This window comes from Pinus tabuliformis, chromosome 2_2 (assembly GCF_031772625.1).
Source record: "Pinus tabuliformis cultivar Carrire ecotype Pingquan chromosome 2_2, CPIR1, whole genome shotgun sequence".
In the NCBI taxonomy this organism is placed as follows: domain Eukaryota; kingdom Viridiplantae; phylum Streptophyta; class Pinopsida; order Pinales; family Pinaceae; genus Pinus; species Pinus tabuliformis.
In genome coordinates this window covers 997,785,470-997,805,446 of record NC_142300.1, presented here as the reverse complement: position 1 = coordinate 997,805,446, position 19,977 = coordinate 997,785,470, and the positions used below count along the sequence as shown (strand labels likewise).

The 19,977-nt window shown below is 37.5% G+C and overlaps 1 protein-coding gene across 1 annotated transcript in view; it reads left to right on the top strand.

Moving 5' to 3' along the window:
* The window catches only part of LOC149196715 (ribosomal RNA small subunit methyltransferase, mitochondrial-like), a 30,277-nt gene extending 18,734 nt beyond the window's left edge, over positions 1-11,543 (top strand). The window contains exons 3-5 of the mRNA XM_089408399.1: positions 2,645-2,673; positions 9,776-9,995; positions 11,067-11,543. Coding sequence (XP_089264525.1) covers positions 2,645-2,673; positions 9,776-9,995; positions 11,067-11,543 — 726 coding nt within the window. The remainder of the gene's footprint in view (positions 1-2,644; positions 2,674-9,775; positions 9,996-11,066) is intronic.
* Positions 11,544-19,977: the final 8,434 nt, after the last annotated feature.

Sequence of the window (19,977 nt, the reverse complement as noted above, 5' to 3'; positions counted from 1 at the left end):
ATAAATATACTTTTTACAACCATATATATATAACAATTAATGATTTTCATTTGAATATTGTAAGCTTGCATTTTAAAATAAGAAAGGTCCAATAAAGTTTATATAAATTGAAAATTACAATATTCTTTTCATATATTAATATAAAAAAATGATTTAAAATTAAGATGTTTTTTCAAATTTTAATGAATTAAATTTAACTTGAATTAACTAATCTTTTCTAAATATTATTTAAAACAAAACCTTTTAAATACTAATAAATTTCTTGAAATTAAATATTGTAAATCTCCCTTAAAAAAAATCAAAATAAATGATATATTAATAAAATTACTATATAAAATTTTATATATTAATAAAATTTATATAATTTAAAATTACAATATTATTTTTAAATATCAATTTAAAAATTATTTTTATTTAAAATTACATTAACCAAAAAAATTCAAAACACTTTTTATTAATCGACTTCATTAACTTAAATTACAATGTATTTTTTTTTTAAGATATACACTAAAATTCAAAAGCACTTGATTTATTAACCAAGATCCATTAACTTAAATTACAAAGTTGTTTTAGATATCAATATTTTTTTTTGTTTTGATGAAAGTTTTATTGAAAGAACTCCTCGATGTTCGAATTACAATATACTTCCCATAAATATAAATTATGAAATAATAATGAAATTCTTGAGATTACCATTGCTCTTCCAAAATAATAATGAACAAATTTTGGTTTAAGTGACCATGTTTTTTTAGAACTCTCCGTAAATATCTTTTTCCCTATATAATTAATTGACTTTCTTTCCTTTACTTCGACGAGGGAAATGTAGCCTTCGAAGACTAAAAATGTAAGAACGTAGTAGAACATACTTGATATATTTTTAATATAAATTAATGTTTTTTCTTCATCGAAAAGAGAACGTCAAAACGCAGTCGCTCGATAAAAAGCCAGAAAGAGATGGAGAGTTCTGTCTTTGAGTTTTAAGAAATCAAATAGATTTTACAGCCTTGGCCTTGCTCATTAATTTACTCTCGTATGCGAACGCAAAGGCTTCCTGTACTCTCATATGCGAACGCAAAGGCTTCACGGGAAGTAGAGACAAAGAAAACTACAACGAATGCATCCAGATCCCTAAAATTTATATATTAATGAAATTTTCCTTAAAAAATCTTTTGAATTTCCAAAAAAACCACTAATTAATGATATAATTTGAATGTATGTGAATTTCATCCAATACACTTTACATATTAAGGAATTTTTTTTGTTGGGGATGCGAAACTGGAACTTGGAGAGAGGACTGTGGATAGAGGACGCAGAAGAAGAGCTAGGGTTTCAGGTCTTTGAGCTCCATGGAGGCGCGCAAAGGGGGAGCTCCACTCCCTCCTACAGGCAAGCAGTGGCCAGTTGAGGTAAGAAACCAATAGAATCTGTCAGAGATCCTTCAGGAGAAGGGAAAAGGGACAAGGAAGAGGATCAAGATTTTACCAAATCAAGGGAGGAAAACAACACAAAAGACAATGAGGAAGAAGACAAGAAAACGGGAGCAGAAAACAAGGCACAAAAGGGGCCATGTAAACCCAAGGTTGAGGTCACGCCCAGAGTAGTTTTAAATGATCATACTCTGCAAGCGCACAGGGACCACATGCGGACCTATGCTATCATTTGTAAATTCATGGGATTATGGCCCACTGAAAAGGCATTGCAAGCGTGGATTAAATACCACTCGAAACCAAAAGGAAGCATAAACCTATATCTTGGGTCAAAGGGTTTCTTCACTATGGTCTTTACAAATATTGAGGACAAAGACAGGGTGTTTGAAGGAGGACTCTACTACGCTGCAGTAGGCTTCTACATGCGGCCGTGGATGATGAATTTTGTCCCGGAGCGAGAAACTTTCACTTCGGTCCCAGTCTAGGTAAAACTCTACTCCCTACCTCTTGATTACTGGAAAATGGAATCGTTATCTGCCATAGAAAATAAACTAGGGCTTTTTGTCAAAGCCTCTGAGGCCACCAGAAGGGAAAAATACATTTCCTTCGCACGAATATGTGTGGAGATGGATCTCTCTGGAGCTCTACCGAATGAGGTCATCTTGGAAGTTTTTGATGAAGAATGGGTGCAAACAGTAGATTATGAACACATTTGCTTCAGATTTTGTAGGTGCCATGAGCATGGGCACCTATTTAGAGACTGCCCTCTCAGTAAAATAGAGAACAGAAGTAAAGCAACCACAATGAAAGATATTGAAAACTTTCACAAAGTGGGATATAGAGGAAAAGGGGGCAAAAGGGGGCAAAAGCAACAGCAAACAGGAGGGCAACAGGCCAGTCTAAACAGGTTCCAAGTTCTCGAAGAAGAGGAAGAGATAACAAAAGTAGATCAGGTAATGGAAGGAAGCCCAGGGGAGAAGGAGAAAGAAGAAGATAGGGAACAAACACAGGATAGTAATAAACAGAAAGAGACTATGTTGAGCGATGAAGAACTTGAGATGGACCAAGAAATGACCCAGAGTGAGATGGAAACGGAGGATCATGAACTGCAAGAAATTCTTAATAGAGAACACCTAGATCTAGAAGGGTTCTTGAAACAGGGAACCATGGGAGGGGTAGACTCAGTACCTTAAGAAGAGTTCAATAGAGTACAACAGCTATTCCTATGGAAAAATCAGACTAAAGGGTTGGAAAGGCAAAGAAACAATGAAAGGTTGGACAATGAAGGTGTGAAAACTATGAAACCACACCAGGATTAGCTCCTAGAAACGCAAGAAAGAAAAGAGGCAAAAAAAGCAGAAAGAGTTATTGATGGAATGTGAAAATCTAATGATAGATTTAGGTAAGATGAAAGACCTAACCAGTTACTCCTTTACAAATCTTTAATAATGAAGTTCACATCTTGAAATATTAGAGGTCTAGGTAGTAAAAGAAAACAAAGAATACTTAGCAATAATATGAAACAAGAAGCTCTGGATATGATCTTTATCTAAGAAACTAAATGTTCCATTCAAAAAATAAAAGAGATTCACAGCAAATGGATCAATAGATTTGAGTTTCTAGAAGTTAAAGTAGATAATACAATAGGAGGCATACTCACTCTTTGGAACCCCCAAAAGCTTGGCATAATAGATGCTGAGGCATCTAGGAACTATTTATCAGTGGTTATTCAACCTGTGGGAGATAGGGAGACTTATCTGGTCACAAATGGTTATGGCCCTCAAATAATGGATGATAAACTTAGGTTTCTAGATTCTCTTGTGGATCTAAGAGATAGACATGTAGGAGTACCATGGATCATAGGTGGGGACTTCAACATAATCAAATCACTTTTGGAGAAAAAAGGAGGAACCAGAGCTTTAAGCAAAGACTCCATAGCATTTCAAACTTTTATAGATAATATGAAGCTAGTTGACATGGATATGAGTAATGGCCTCTTTACTTGGAACAATAAAAGAGGAGGAGAGTCTCAAGTAGCCTCAAAGTTAGACAGATTCATAATCTCAGAGGACCTTATGCTCACCAACAAGGAAATGATAGCGAGAATTCTCCCCTTTGGAGGCTCGGACCATTGGCCTGTACAACTTGAGGTTCAGGGCATTGGCACCCCCAAGAACAGACCTTTTAGATTTGAGAACATTTGGCTCACCCACCCAGATTTCATCAGCAACATTGCAAAATGGTGGACAGAAGATCTGCATATTCAGGGTACAAGAATGTTTCTGCTACACAAAAGACTAAAGCACATCAAGCTCAGACTTAAAGACTGGAACAAGAATGAATTTGGCAATATTTTTGAAGCGAAAAAAGTTGTTGAAGACAAAATGCAGGAACTCAATCAAGCCCTTATCAAGGATGGCTTTGACAAAGTCAGAAATGATCAAGTTACCAAACATCATCAAGACTAGGAGAATTTATGTAAACAAGAGGAAATATTTTGGAGACAAAAATCTAGAGTTGCTAGATTTTTCCACAGATCCACCATGGCAAACATATCTCATAATAGGATCTTTTCGATCAAGGACGAGGGAGGTCATCTTCTTAATTCTCATGAAGAAATAGAAATTGTGTTAGTACAACACTTTCGAGGTATAACAAAGGAAACCATTTCAGACAGAGATCATTCTATCAGGGACTTAACAAGGCATATACCTAGGCTTGTAACAAGAGAGGATAACTTCAATCTTAATAGGCCAGTGACTGTGGAGGAGGTTAGTGAGGTCATCAAAGAAATGCAGAATGGTAAAGCGCCAAGCCCTGATGGTCTCAATGTGGATTTCTTTAAAGCTTGCTGGAAAATTGTTAAACAAGACATTCTGAATGTGGTGGAGGATTCCAGAATGAATAGAACCATTTTGAAGGTGCTCAATACTTCCTTCATCTCCTTGATCCCCAAACAGGACAATGCTCAGACTCCAGACAGGTTTAGACCCATAGCTTTGTGCAATGTGGTGTACAAGATAATTTCTAAGGTTGTTGCCAATAGACTCAAACCACTTCTTCCTACTTTAGTTTCTATGGAGCAATCTAGTTATGTGGAGGGCAGACAAATTCTCAATGACATCATTCAAGCACATGAGGTGGTGCACTCGTTGTTAAGCAACAAGAAGGCTGGCATGATCATGCAATTGGACCTAGCCAAAGCTTACGATAAGTTGAATTGGACCTATATCAGGAAGGTCCTTATAGCTTTTGGGTTTGATCATAACTGGGTAAGATGGGTCATGGCCCTGGTGACTTCTTCTAGCTTTTCAATTCTGGTTAATGGTTCTCCCTCCAAGACCTTTACTCCTTCAAGAGGCCTCAGGGAGGGAGATCCTCTCTCTCCTTTTCTCTTCATCCTCATGATGGAAGAACTTGGTCAGTTAATCAAGCATGCGAAATAAGTTGGCAACATCAAGGGGCTCCAACTTTCTGAGACTAGACAGGCTTTGTCTCATCAACAATTTGTTGATGATACCATGCTGCAGGGAATCCCCACGGTCAAAGAAGCTCTAGCCTATAAACAAATCTTGTGTGACTTTGCCATGGCTACAGGTATGGAAGATCCTGTGTGACTTTGCCATGGCTACAGGTATGGAAGTTAATCTCTCCAAATCTAAGAGTTTTTTCTTTAATACCAATATTGCTATTCAGAGAAATATCTTCAGAATTATAGGCTTTCAAAGGGATGTCCTTCCCTCCAAATACTTGGGAGTTCCTCTAACTGTTAAACCTTTGCACAAGATCATTTGGGAGCCGGTGATTAACAAGATGCACGATAAAATCAAGAAATGGACTACTAGATCTTTAAACTTGGCTAGTCGGTTAGTTTTTACAAAATTTGTTTTTCAATCTATCCCAGTCTTCATGCTATCAGCGCTTCCAGCTCCAAAAGGAGTTTTGCAACAATTTAGAACCATTCAAAGAGACTTTCTTTGGGGTAAGGGGGAGCAGAGAAAGAAATGGGCCTTCGTAGCCTGGGATAAGATTTGCAAACCTAAAAATCATGGGGGTCTTGGATTGGATGATCCGAAAGTACTAAGCAAAGTCTTAGAAGTCAAATTATGGTGGCTTTAGGTAAAAGATCCAAAGGCTCAGTGGGCTAGTATCTAGAAAGAAAAATATGCAGCTCTTGGCAAGATAATGATCACATAAGGATGAATGGCATCATAAAAGGCTCACACATCTGGAATAAGCCCTGAGAGAATAGAAGCTTGGTACAAAAAAATAGTTTCTGGGAAATTAGAGAGGGAGATCTTGCTTTGTTTTGGGAGGATAAATGGCAACAAGAACCTACACTATTAAGAGAGGACTTTCTGGACCTCAAGAAAGAAACTGATACCAAAGGGTTTCTTAGGGTAAAATATTTTTGGGATCAAACCAATAGTGAAGGAAAATGGAGAACCTGGAAGAATATAGATTACAGGGATGATAGCCCCTTGAAAGAAAAAGCTGAGGCACTTCTAAAAATGTTGGACCAAAGGAAAATTTTAGTGACAGGTGGGCATGACCAACTTAGATGGGGTAACAATAATGAAGGTACCTTCAATCTTAAGGAGGAAAAATGCAAACTCCTTGAGCTGGACTCCAATGTACCGGACAAGGTTTGGCAGAACCTATGGAGGCATCAAGGATGGATGAAGATCAAACTCTTCATGTGGCTGGTTCATCATAAGAAAATTCTGACTTGGGAAAACATTAGGAAGAGGGGTGTTATGGGCCTTCTAGATGCCAGCTCTGTGAGGCCCAGGAGGAAACAGTGGAGCACCTTCTCAATGATTGTATTTTCACCTCCAGTTTGTGGGATACTTTTGCCACTATTTTCCGATGGATAGACAAGGACAAAGGAAGCATTATCAACACCCTAAATAACTGGAGACGAAACTTCTCCGATAACGAATTTCTTTGCTCAGCTTGGGCTTTAACGCCAAGCTTCATAATATGGAATGTTTGGAAAGAAAGGAACAACAAAATCTTCAAAAATGAATAAAGTTCCTCCCAACGCATTTTTGAGCAGATCTTAAGACAGCTTAAGGAGACAGTAGGTACTATTGTGAGAACTTCCCCAAAGAATCCACCTTCAGAAGCTAAAATGCAGATACTTCTTCAATTGGGTATGCAGGGGCTTATACCACAGGACTTGGATAGGAATGTAATGAAACTGGACACTAAGCAGGATTATTGGCATCCTCCCGGTTTTTTGAAATACAACATTGATGGAGCCTCAAAAGGCAACCCGGGTATTGCTGGCTTTAGAGGGGTGTTAAGAGATGAGAATGGTTGTATCCTTTTTATTTTCCATTGCCATTTGGGAAGAGCCATGGATAATATGGTAGAATTAATGGCTCTTGAGCATTGTTAAGAATTCCTGAAGCAGAATTATCTCTAGAATATAATAGTTGAAGCTGATTATGAGTTAATCATTAACTCGGTCAAGAGAATCAGCTATGGCACGGAGTCAGAAAAATTCTCAAAACACTGGAGGTTGCTGCAGGTCTTTCAACGGATTCAGCTTCACCTCCTGGGCTTACGTATCGTAAGTTTTACCCATGTGCTAAGGACGACAAATAAATTGGCAGACATCTTGGCCAATCAAGGGGTGATCTGCACCAAAAGCAGGGTCAAGCTGAGTTGGCAAGAGATGTGTCATAATAGATTAAAAGCGCTGTGTCAAGATCAGGCGGATGAGGACAAAATGGTGTTTCGCAACAGAGCCACAGAGACGGGATCTAATTAATTTGGTCTATTGATGAAATGTTTTGGTTTATTTATGAAGTGTTATTTCCGAAGTGAGGTCATTTTTGGGATGCAGGTCACTGTCGGCCTCCTCAACCCTGGCAAGAACAAACATAGAAGTCTCTGGAGGAGGTTGCTTAGCAGACATTGTTTCTTGGATAGATGGCTGGACGGAGGAATTTTCAGCTTCCTTTGGTTCAGTTGCCCAAGGAGATGGGTTGGTGCGAGGGGCCAGATTCCTGGCTTTCTTGGCAGACTCAAACCCCCAGTTTTTCTTTCTGAGGTGGCAATACCGCTCGCAGGGTGGTTTCTGGATTATTGCAAGGCCTTCAAGCTGAAAGTGGTTTTTCGGAGTTGGGAGCGATTCCACTCACAAAGCAACACGTGGCCAAGGGACGGGAAGGAATACCACCCTCATCGCGCTGTAATTCTCGGTGCTTTTGGCACGTGCAATATGTTCTACAGTCGTTGGATCAAGCACGACGAATCTACGGTCAAGATTAAGCGAGCATGTTGGTGGGTCCAGGGCATTTATAGCGCAAACTCAAAATCTCTAGGTTTTCCTTCTGTGGTGGCAAGACCGCTCGCTGGATGGTTTCTGGTTTATCGCAGGACCTTCAAACTGAAAGTGGTTTTTCAGAGTTGGGAGCGATTCCACTCACAATGCAACACGTGGCCAAGGGACGGGAAGGAATACCACCCTCATCGCGCGGTAATTCTTGGTGCTTTTGGCGCGTGCGATATGTCCCACAGCCGTTGGATCAAGCACGACGAATCCACGGTCAAGATTAAGCGTGCATGTTGGTGGGTCCAGGGCATTTATCGCGCGGTCATTTTCCATGCTTTTAGGTCTTGCGATATTATCCTCCGTCGTTAGATCTGGCGAGGAGATTCGATGATCGAGGTAAAGTATGCAGGTTCGGGTGTGCGTTATCTTCTGTGCTTGTTGCGCTTCATGATGGGTATCGGTGGATTTCGGGCGGACTACATGCTCGAGGATTATCCCCCTATTCAGACGCGAAATCCTTTTAGAACAGTCCCTATTTCCTCATCGAGTCTGTTTCTAATTTTAAAGTGGTTGCATGTTCTCGCCCCGATTTAGGCCTCGACCGTCTGATCTCTAAGGGGGGATCGAACGGTCTCGGCTTTTGTTTGTATTTTGTGGGTTTTGTAGTTTTGTTTGTGGGACCTTGGCTCGGCTTTTAAGTCTTTAGCTTGGTGTCGTAGGCTTTAAGTGGTTTGACATTTCTTTGACCCACAGTTCCTTTGGAACTGTTGTATTTTATGTAATTTGTTTTCCGATTTATTGAAATAGAAGGTACAACTTTTGCTTTAGCAAAAAAAAATGAATTTCTTTTGCTTTAAAATTTATAATCAAAAAATTGTTCATATAATTTAAAAATCAATTAACTTTTCAATATATACTAATGAATTTCTTTTCCAATCTCCAAATATATATTAGTTAATTTTTTTTCTAATTTTTTTTATTTAAATAGTAAAATAAGAAAGATAAAAAAAAAACATACATATAATGAAATAATTTTCCAATATATATTAATGAATTTCTTTTCCAATTTCGAAATATAAATTAATTATTTTTTTCTATTTTTAACTTAAATAATAAAAAAACCATATATATATATAAAATAAAATTCCTCACTTTACTCAAAATGCCCTTCTAAATGGTGCTTTTCCATTTCCAAATATCAACTAAGTTTAGTCAAGGAATTTCTTAGTAATTGAATGGTAAAACTGCCCTTAAACATAGGGTAAGAATCAAATAATTCCTATAAGGATCAAAGAACTCCTATACATAACATAATTGGTAAGTCGTCAATGCTATTGAAATTTGTTAGAAAGGGGTTTTAGTGGTCCCGCTGTATGCTTCTTGTGTACACAGAATGAGGAAACAATGGCACCAGGGATCAAAATTGAACACGTCAGAGCCCTTCAAAGGGTCTCTGGCAAGTCAGAGGAGTAAGAAGAAAATTTTACCAGTGAAAAAAAATTTAAAAATTGATTTTTGTCATTTACAAAAAAAAATTGGAATAATATCTTAAAATTTTTTAAGAAGTGCTGTCAAATTGTTAATTTTTTTTTAAATTTCATTTTTCTTGAAATTAGAATTTTAGGAATGAAAAAATTAGAATTTTAGGAATGTTGAATTTGTAAATTTCTTTTCATGTTAAAACTTAAGTCCCATTTTAGAAACTCCCATTTGAAAAACAACAGTTTCCTTTTGAGTTGTTTTTTCTAATTGTGCATATGATGCAAGTTCTTATTACGCCGTAACGCGTTTCCCTCTGAAATCAACTCCCCTCTCTGCTTACCTGTCATCGTGTAAGCCACACAATTATATGTTAGATGATTGCAACAATTTCAGCCGTTGATCGTTGATTCAAAAGGGTTGCCCAAACGGTTTGGGCGTTTCATTTGGCGGATCAAATAGTTTCATCAGGGCAGCTGAACCGGGCTCTCTAGTGCTACATGCGTCCCACTAACCCTGTTGGCGGGCTTTTCTTGTACTGTCTGTGGGTGGAGTTGATTGATCCCAAGGCTGTACTGAGCAGGCAGCACATTCTCACAAATCCCGGTGTTCTCAAATCCATCGTTGAGAAAGCGGACATGAGAGAAAGCGATACCGTCCTGGAAATCGGCCCGGGTACTGGAAATCTAACCCTAGAGTTGCTGCAGGCTGCCCACAGAGTCATCGCAGTCGAGATCGATCCCCGGATGATCGAAGTAGTTCACAAACGCATAAAGGGGACCGAAATGGCTCAGAGATTGGAGGTGAGTTCCAATTTCCTTTGCATCTTGTTTTTACATTCATTCACCTTATTTACCTCATTAACAATATGTCAATTCCACATGGATTGTGACTCTTCATGCCCACCCCAAGTTTCAAATCCTCAGAGACATGTTTTCCCTTCATGAGCTGTTGCTTCTATGCACCTGTGTAAGCAGCGGCTCAGGCTCCGGCTCCATGTGGATGGGGCAAGGTGTAGGTCTTCTGCCACAATCACTGAGACATATGTTTTCGAATATCTGTTGTCAGCCTGCTATAGTTCGTTGTGATATTCACATAATGGAAATGGGCATGCTTTCTGCATGACCTGACTTCAGTTCATCGTGATAATCCCATAATGGAGAAGGGTGTGCTTGCTGCATTTGTAAACTGGAAACATCAACCAAAAAAAAATCCTACATTGACAACAATACTGAAGAAGGTTTATTTGTGAAATACCACATACATTAAAACTTTTTCAAATATTTGCCAATCTGAAAACTAGGTTTAGGGTGAATTTCTCATGCCTATGTGATGAAAACTGGCTATGGGGTGAAGTCCTCATGCTTATGTGATAGCAGCCTTCTTTTCTTCAGTTACTACCTTTCTCCAATCTAATGATGCTTAGAAGTACCTGTGTGCTTTGGGAAGCCATAATCTTGTAACGTACTGCACTTTCTGTCTGGCAATGAAAAATGCCAATTTTGGCAATAAAACACTTCTTCTTTTTGCAAATTTGATGTTGCAGATGGATTCCCTACCCCCTTATGTCCAATTGGGCACCTCAGTATTAAATTTATGCAATTCAAACCTGTAATTCCAAGATTCTGGCAAAATTTCTGCCAGATTTACAAGGAAAATGCACTGGAAAGAGATTATGTTTACTGCAAGGTTAGCCTAAGCTATGTGCTTTGCAGGTTCCCTTGTGATGTCTTCGTAATTGTCTCTTGCAATTCCTTTTTTGTTCCTTGTGATTGTTGTCTTTGGTGATACCTTATTAATTTTTGGGATTACGATAAATCAAAGTTGCTCTTCTCTAATATGACTATCTCCTTTTTCTTTTCTGTTATGGACAGTTGGTGCGAGGGGACATACTACGAACAGACTTGCCAACTTTTGACATATGTGTAGCCAATATACCTTACCAGATATCATCTCCGCTCATCTTCAAGCTTTTGTCCACCATGCCCAAGTTTCGAAGTGCCACCCTCATGCTTCAGAAGGAATTTGGCCACCGCCTCGTGGCAAAGCCTGGTGATTCCCTTTTCAATCTCCTGGCTGTCAATGTGGATCTTCTGGCCAGTACCAAGCTCCTTATGGATGTGAGCAAGAGGAATTTTACGCCATGCCCTAAAGTGGATTCCTCTATTGTGAGAATCGAACCAAGGGCAAGGCCTCCTCCAGTCGACTTGAGTGAATGGAATAGATTCACTCTGATGTGTTTCACCAGAAAGAATAAGACTCTCGGTGCAATCTTCCTGTTCATCAATTTTAATCTTGAAGGCATATATCCCTGCTATTGTTTATTTGCTCCCCAAGATTATCTTCTTTAAAGGCATTTAGAGCATGGATGGCAGCAATTTCTCAACAAACAATATAGGTACATTTGCATTGTATGAGCAAATGGAGGAATTTTTTCTTTTTAGTTAAAAGGACGAATCATCTTCGGTTTTTCTTTGCAAGCAATACTTTAAGCAGATAGGCGTTTCAATATGAATTAGTTATGTTTTTTCGATCTCTTCATATTTATTTTCTTCAACATGTTTGAAACCTTTTCTTCTGGGAACTATTGTTTTTGCAAATATTTTACCTTGAATCAATTCGTCTCAGCATGCATTCAAGTTAGTTAGAATGGAATCACATAGGTTTCAGCAGTTTAGCCTAGTCGGTTGTCTCATTAGTCAGGACTTATGAGATGTATGTTAAAAGACTGAAACCTGCTTATGTTAAGGTGAATTTGTGCTGAAAACAGTTTTCAATACTCACGGATCAGACCTTGATCCGAAGAAACTTGTGGGTTAATGGAAACTCATGATCACAGATATAACTGAAAAAGGGAAAAGGAAACCCTCCTATTGAACGATTTCCTCTGCGAAGTTTTTCTCAAGCTCTTGTCAAATACAAGGCAAACTCTTACATTCCAGCTTAACAGAGTTCTTCGCAGAACTGAGGTTTTAAACATTTTAAATCTCATCCTGATGATGAACCACAGAGGCTGGTTCGAAACGTTGATGCACTTAAACAACAGATGCGATGAATCCGGAAGACACAACCACACAGAATACAAATCGCAGAAGTCTCAAATCCATAATTTTGTTCGTAACTGACAGGAAAAATATCTTGAAGATGGATCACTTTCAGCTGCATAATTTTTTTAGTGTCTTGTACTCTAAAGTTGGAGTACGAGGGAAAATATTCCTTGCTCATTAAATAAAGCCTCATCTGTGACTCCGTCGGTAACAACCACTCTTTAGAAGGTAGGCCCCGATATAAATACCAACATTTTGAAAGAGAGTCTAAAATCCTGAAAGGCTCTAAAGGATCATAGTGTACAACGGTGACTTCCCCACAAAGATTAGTCTTGCACATTACACAAGACTTGATCGAAGGATTTTCTGCGTAATGAAAAAGGCAATATGGGAGATTCCAATCACGTTCCAAGGCATTTTTTAAAATGTGGATGTGACAAAAGGTTGTTGTGGAACATGCTGTTTGTATATTTTAACACACTAACACCTTACAACAATGAACTAACAATATTCATGATGAAAATAGCAATAGGGAAGATTTATCTGCATAATGAAAAAGACAATATGGGAGATTCCAATCATGTTCCAAGGCATTTTTTAAAATGTGGACGTGACAAAAGGTTGTTGTGGAAGGTGTTGTTTGTATATGGGAAATTTCTTGATCATTGTGTATAATCCTAATGTTGATAGATATGTCTACTAAGTGGTTCCAGTTAATGGGGCATTGATTTGAGTGGTCAATATATTTTTATTATTTATCAAAGTAATCTTTTGTTGTATTTGTGTTCTTCAATTTATGCCTTACGGCGTTTCCTTTGCAACATCTGATGCAAATGCTAGTTAATTATTATGTCACAATTACCTTTTGATACCATTACATTTGGCAGTTGTTCCCATTTCAAAAACAACAGTTTCTTTTCGAGTTGTTTTTTTTTAATTGTGCATATGATAGAAGTTCTTATTAATTATTATGTCACAACTACCCCTTGATACCATTACATTTGGTAGTTTCAATTGAGAGCGACTAGATGTCAATATGGGCCATGTATTAGGTCTGTAATTTCACTGGGTTGTGCTTGAAGGTTGCCTAAAGCAAGGTTTGATGACGATTTAAGTTGGAGAGGAGCATAGATTCATCATTCAGCAAACGACTTTCAAGCAAGGTTTAAGCATGATTTATGCTTGGAGAGGAGTGCATTCAACAAGCTTCCTAACATACTGGATTTGATTTGTTTGCGGATTCCCAATTCCTGGTATGTTTTCATATTAAAAAAGGAGATACCAAAAACATATACACATTTGTACATTCGTTTGTTGAATCCTAAACCTGTTTAGAATTTTACTAAATTTTTTCGTTCATGCAATAAACTTAAATTTGATTGAGCTACTTGTATATTGGCTTGAACGTTTTGGTCACAAAAATTTCCTACAAAATTAATCCTTATCTAAACTGGAGCAGGAATATAGGTCTCCTTTTTATCCATTAATGGTAAATGCATTCGTATATTAGTTGTGGCTCATATCAGACCTGCCTTATATACAACATCCATGGGGTTGTTGTTCCACCATTTTCCTGTGGCTCATATCAGACCTGCCTTATATACAACATCCATGGGGTTGTTGTTCCACCATTTTCCTGTGAAAAAATAAAAAGAAATTTGAAAATAATTTACTGTTGTCAATTGAATTGCTCTTTTTTTTTATGCTTTTCATTATAGAAGTGCGACCTGAATATGTGCCCTTCTAAATGAAATTAAGACCTGCCCTTCAAATTTGATCACTGAATGGCACGCCTGTTTTTCCAATGTTAATTTGCTCAGATTGTGTAGAATTATATTGGTGAATCTTTGAATATTGTTGATGTAGGGCTATTGTGAAGTTTATAAATATGTTTATTTCGGTGGAAAAAATTTAATGCTACGCGGAAATTTTTTAGTGGGGAATTTAGAAATAACATGGTTTTTAAAGATGAAGTTTTCCCTTGGTTTTGATGTGATATCATATTATGGTTTATTTTTTCTGAATATTTAAAATATGAAAAAAAGTAAAACACGGAAAACTTCCCCTCTGTTTCCTATTTCCACAGGAAGCGTCGCAGGATTTTTTGACTTGAGAAGTTAGAGGGATAAGCACATTTATTCATAAAGTCCAGTACTTTGTTTGGCTAAACATATTCATTCATAAAGTCCAGTTCTCTGTTTGGCTGAACGGTGGTTAGGGGTCTGAAGCGAAAGTTGAAGTTTTAGGACGGTGGTTAGGGGTCTAACGCCAAAGCTGAAGTTTTAGGATATTGGATACTTTTTTCACTGGCAAAGTTTTGAAGATTGGTGATATGCAAGTATATGGCAAAGTTTTGAAGATTAGTGATATGCAAGTATATGGGGATTCTCTTGTAGTAATTGAATAACTATTGGGTAAAAATAGATTGCAGGGATTGATTTTCCAAGGTTGATGTTGAGGATTAATAGATTGAATAATAATTTAGAGTTTTGAGATTTAATCATATTTGTAGACAATGGAATGGGAGTATGATAAATTCTCAAAGAAGCACTTTTTAACGCTGAAAGATTCATATTTTTTGAGAAATGGGTAGACTTCAAACCCATTTATTTTAGAAAATTTGGGTTGCCTTCTAGTTATTGCCTCATTCTTGAGATGGATGAACTACTTTATATTATTGAGAACCTTTTGCGGTCTTAGGAATTTCTTGAGATGAATTAACTACTTTATATTATTGAGAACCTTTTGCGGTCTTAGGAATTTACTCTGGAGTAGATGATTTTCTATTGTGCTCTTTCTGTTGGTCACTTTTTGGATGTATTCTATAATCATCAAGCTATGATAATAGAAATGGTCTTAGTTTTTTGGAACTCTGGTCTTTAAAGTTATTTTGACTAAAAAATAATTATTATTATTATTATTATTTTTTTATTTTTTATTTTTATTTTTTCAAGTACTTATTCTTTTTCTTATTTTTAATAATAAAAAAATAGAAATATATGTATTTATTAAAATACTTAAAAATTTATCGAAATAAATAAGAAGATGTATCAAAATAAGGCAACACTGTTATTCGTAATTTAAAAATGTGTATTCTTGAGCAAATCACAAACATTAATAATTAAAATTCTAACCATAAACATTAATTTACCTTAGATTTGGATTTAATGCATCGTTTACTCTCTCTTAGTGCATTGTTTACTCTCTCTTAAAATGTAAGTATTTTTTTTTTTTTAGAACGAAAAAGCATAATTGTATTATATTGAGACTATATAAAAGTTCCAGATAGTACATTATCAAGCTTTTTGAAGCTGGAAGATCCTAAACTTGAAAACAAAAACTGGGGGATGTGTCCCACCATAAAGGGAAAAAAGATCTGAGCTGTTCCACATAAAAAACAGATAAAAGTTTTTTATACGACACATCCGGATTTTGAGATGTAACCTTGATTTCAGAGATTGTTGGACAACCATAAACCATACATATACAATGATATAGCAAAAAGGATGGAGAAGAGTAGACTTGGAGATAATCAAAGGGGAGTTAAGAGCCAGGGATTGAGAAATCCTAGATAATAAAGGATTTCTCGCCATATATTACCTTCATGGACCAGGAACCTGTTTCTAAAAGAAGACCTTCCTTTGACAGGTTGTCCGCTTGCTGGTTCTAAGCACGGTAAATGTGTTGAATGGAGCATTCTTTCACAAGTCCCCAAAAAAACATAATCCTGTCCATCCAACCTGTGAGGTGTGGGCACTTGATATGGCAATTTCCATTTACATGATCGATCATGATTTTGGAGTCACCAAAAATTGAAATAGACTTTGTATAAAAAAAAATGCAGAAAGCAAGAAGACCCACTAGAGCCCTCGCCTCAGCCATGCTATTTGTGCCCTTTCCTCCATTCCATGAAATAAAATATTGAAGATTCTCGTCCATTATGATGTGTACCCCGCAGCCACAAGAGTTTTGCTGAGCAGCACCATCAAAAAACGCTCTTGGGGTCCTTGAGAGATAAACTTCTTGCTCATTTCTGTTGACACTTTTCGTTTTGGGTTGCTTTTTTGGCACGGAATCATAGATGGATATGATATGTTGCAAAATAGTCTTGAGAGGGTTCTTCATTTCTTTGAAAATTTTGTTGTTCCTCCACCTCCATGCACACCATAGGACAATAATAATAATTGATCTCCATGAATCTCTCTGCCCACTCCACCATTCAAAAGCTGCATGCGTTGAAGCATGAGAAACAAGAGGGAAACCATATAGAATTGCCAATTCATGCCATACTTGTTGAATAGATTGGCATTGGAAGAACATATGATAATTGGATTCCTCGGCTGATTCACACATTAAGCATCTACTCGGCCCGTGCCAATTCCTTTTCTTTAGATTTTCCCAGGACAGATTTTTATTGTGGAACACTAGCCACGAGAAGTATATTAATTTGGGAGAGCATCCTGATTTCCATAAGACTGGAGGATACTTAGGACTAGAGTGCATGGTCTTTAGTTCAATCAGATCTGTATAAATATCCTTTACACATACCTGTAAATTTGCTTTTGGCACCTTCTAGATTAGATAATCTTCTGACCTGAACCGATGAAAACCGCAGCTTCTCAGCCCATCCCTGACAGTGTTCCAAAGCCTTTCCAGAGACTCTGACATGCCTAGATCAATGGCCTCTTTCCAAAGAGGAAGAGGGCCTTGCCATACTGCTATGAGTTTATCCCACGTAAAAATACCTTTTCTATGGAAGAAGATTAGAATTCTTTCGGGAATGGTTATGCTCTCTCCCTGCACAAGATGGGGTCTATTCCAATGAGGATTCTGCTGCCGGATTGTAAACTCCATTTCATATTCTTTAGAAAATATTGCTCAATTTTGCGAAAACTGAGCCATATCGCTGACCCATACGTGGCTCCGATCCTTCCCAATCTGAACCAATATTCCAAGTATTTACCTTTCATGTATTTCTTTTTTATAGTAATGCTCCACGGCCCTTCCCTGAATATTCCTCTCCACAGTGACTTGCACAGGAACGCTTTCCCAAAAACCCTCAAATCCAATAATTCCCATCCTCCTGAATTCTTCGGCATAGATATCTTTTCCATTCTAGTAAGATGATATTTTCTCTGTTCTGATTTGCCGCCCCATATAAAATTTGCAGTTATCTTGTTCATTTTCTAGATGATACTTGTAGGGAGAAAAAAAATGTGTGCCCAATATACAGCCAGTTGCATTAATACTGCTTGTGTTAGAACAATTCTTCCTGCCAATGATAGACACTTGTATTCCCAAGCAGATATCTTTTTTTAGTACCTATCTATTAACCATTGCCAGTCCATTTTAGAGTAACCCTTTGCTTTTAGCTGAAAACCCAGGTATTTTAATCCGTCCTTGATAGACCTCATCTCTACCCCAAACAACATAGAAATCCATTCCACTGTATCCATATTGACGTCATTGTGGAAAAGGATGGATTTTGACTTGTTTATTTGTAAACCAGTAGCGCTTTGGAACCCTTTTAGAATGTCATTGAGACATATCCATGAGACCCTGCAAAGCATTGCAAAAATGAGCACATCGTCAACAAATAAGTTGTGCGAGATGTAGTTGTTCCTGCAAATCTTAACAGGCCTGCACCTGTTTTCAAAAACTACCCTATTAATATGAAGGCTTAAAGAGTTCATTGCCAGGATAAAAAAAAGAGGAGAAAGGGGGCACCCTTGACGAAGCCCCCTTTCTGCTGGAAAAAAAGGAGAAGGAATCCCATTTATGATGACAGCATAGTTCACATTCTCTACACATGCCATGATCTAGCTTATGGTATTAGATTTCAGGCCGATTTTTGCTAATAAACGTCTAATGAACCCTCAATCTAAGCAATCATATGCTTTTTGTAAATCAATTTTCAAAATGGCAGCTTGAGATTTTTTTGAGAGCATAGTAAACAATTTTTCTTGAGTATTAGCGACGTCATCCAATATATTCCTTCCCTTTAAAAAAGCATGCTGATCCTTTGTTAGAAAACTGGCTAATGTCGCTTTAATCCTTTCAGCAATAATTTTTGTGATGATTTTGAAAGTTATATTGCATAAGGAAATCGGCCTAAAATCTTGAAAGGAGCCCGCTTCCATTTCTTTTGGGATAAGTGCTATCTAAGTGGAAGATGTAATCTGATGTATGCTACCTGAGATTCTTGTTACTTCAACCATCCTCAACAGATCTTGTTTGATGATATCAAAAAAGTGAATAAAGAATTCTATTGTCCAGTCGTCTGGGCCAGGACATTTATCCTTTTTAAAAGCCTTCATAACTCCTAGAAGTTCTTCCTATGTTATGTGCTGAAACAGGCTTTCATTTTTTCCATCATCAAACATTTGTGGGACCAGATCAATACCCCACAAGATATCCTGAAACCTGCACTCATCCCCTCTTTTATATTGGTTTTTAAAATGTCTCACAGCTTCCTTTGAGATTTCTTGTTGTGAGAAGAGGTAGCCCCCCTGTCCATCACTTATTTTTCATATGGAATTTCCCTCACGCCTGGAATTTGCATACTCGTGGAAAAATTTTGTGTTCTTGTCACCTTCCTTGAGCCAAATTGCCCTGCCGTTGAGCCTCCATGAGGCTTCTTCCTGCTTCAGAAGGTTTTGTTTTTTTCCTTTCAAGCTATTTTATGCGACATCTCATGCTAAAAGGAAGTGAGTTGGCATCCAAAGCCTTGGATATACTGTCCAGTTCCCTCTGAGTTTCTTGAAGGGCCAATATGTCCAACTATCTTTTTTTAAATTGCCATTGTTTGACCACCTTTCTCATAGAGGACATCTTGTCTCTAAAGGTCATAAACGGGAGTATCATGTCTTTTGCAGATAAATCCTTCCATGTTTTTGTTATGACTTCATTGAAGTCTGGATCTTCTAACCATATTCTATTGAATTTAAATGGGTACCCATTCCTGAAGCCCTTTTCCCTCCACCTGAGATAAATTGGCCTATGGTCGGATATGAACACATTCCCAATGGACGAATAAGGCATGCCCATTCTATCAATAATGCTGACATGTACAATAAATCGATCAATCCTTTTTGCAATGTACGCCTCTTCTAATCTTCCATTGTCCCATGTAGGCATCATTTTGGATGGGGTTATATCTACTAGATTCCTGTGCAGAAGTTCATACTTAATGCGATCTGTGAGCAGGTCTCTCTTCCTACAATTCCCCCATTGTTCCTCTGAACTTAGAGTTACGTTTAGATCGCCTGAAATCATCAATGATTCAATATCAAAAATTTCTGAAGCAAATAATTTTTCCTAGAAAGGGATCCTGTTCTTATAAGGGGCATAGATATTCAAGATATTAACGGGACAGTCTTTTCATCTGATAGATGCTGAGATGACAATGCCTGCAAAGCATTTATAAGCTTTAGCTCTGATCCAGACTGGATCCCATAAGACCGCCAGCCCCCCAAAAGACCCCTGGCTTCCGAAGCTACCAGATGCCATGAGGGAAACATTTTTCTAAAATAGGATATGGACACATGATTGCTATGCATGGTTTCTTGAATTAAAATAATTTTTGGCTGAGCTGAGTAGAATAGATTCTTTAGCACCAACAATTTTAGGTCTGCTCCAAACCTCTAATGTTCATAGATATGATGAAGGTCATTGGGAAGTTTTTTCAGCCACACTTGCTCTAAGAGGCTGAATCTCGGACATATCAATGATGGGAACG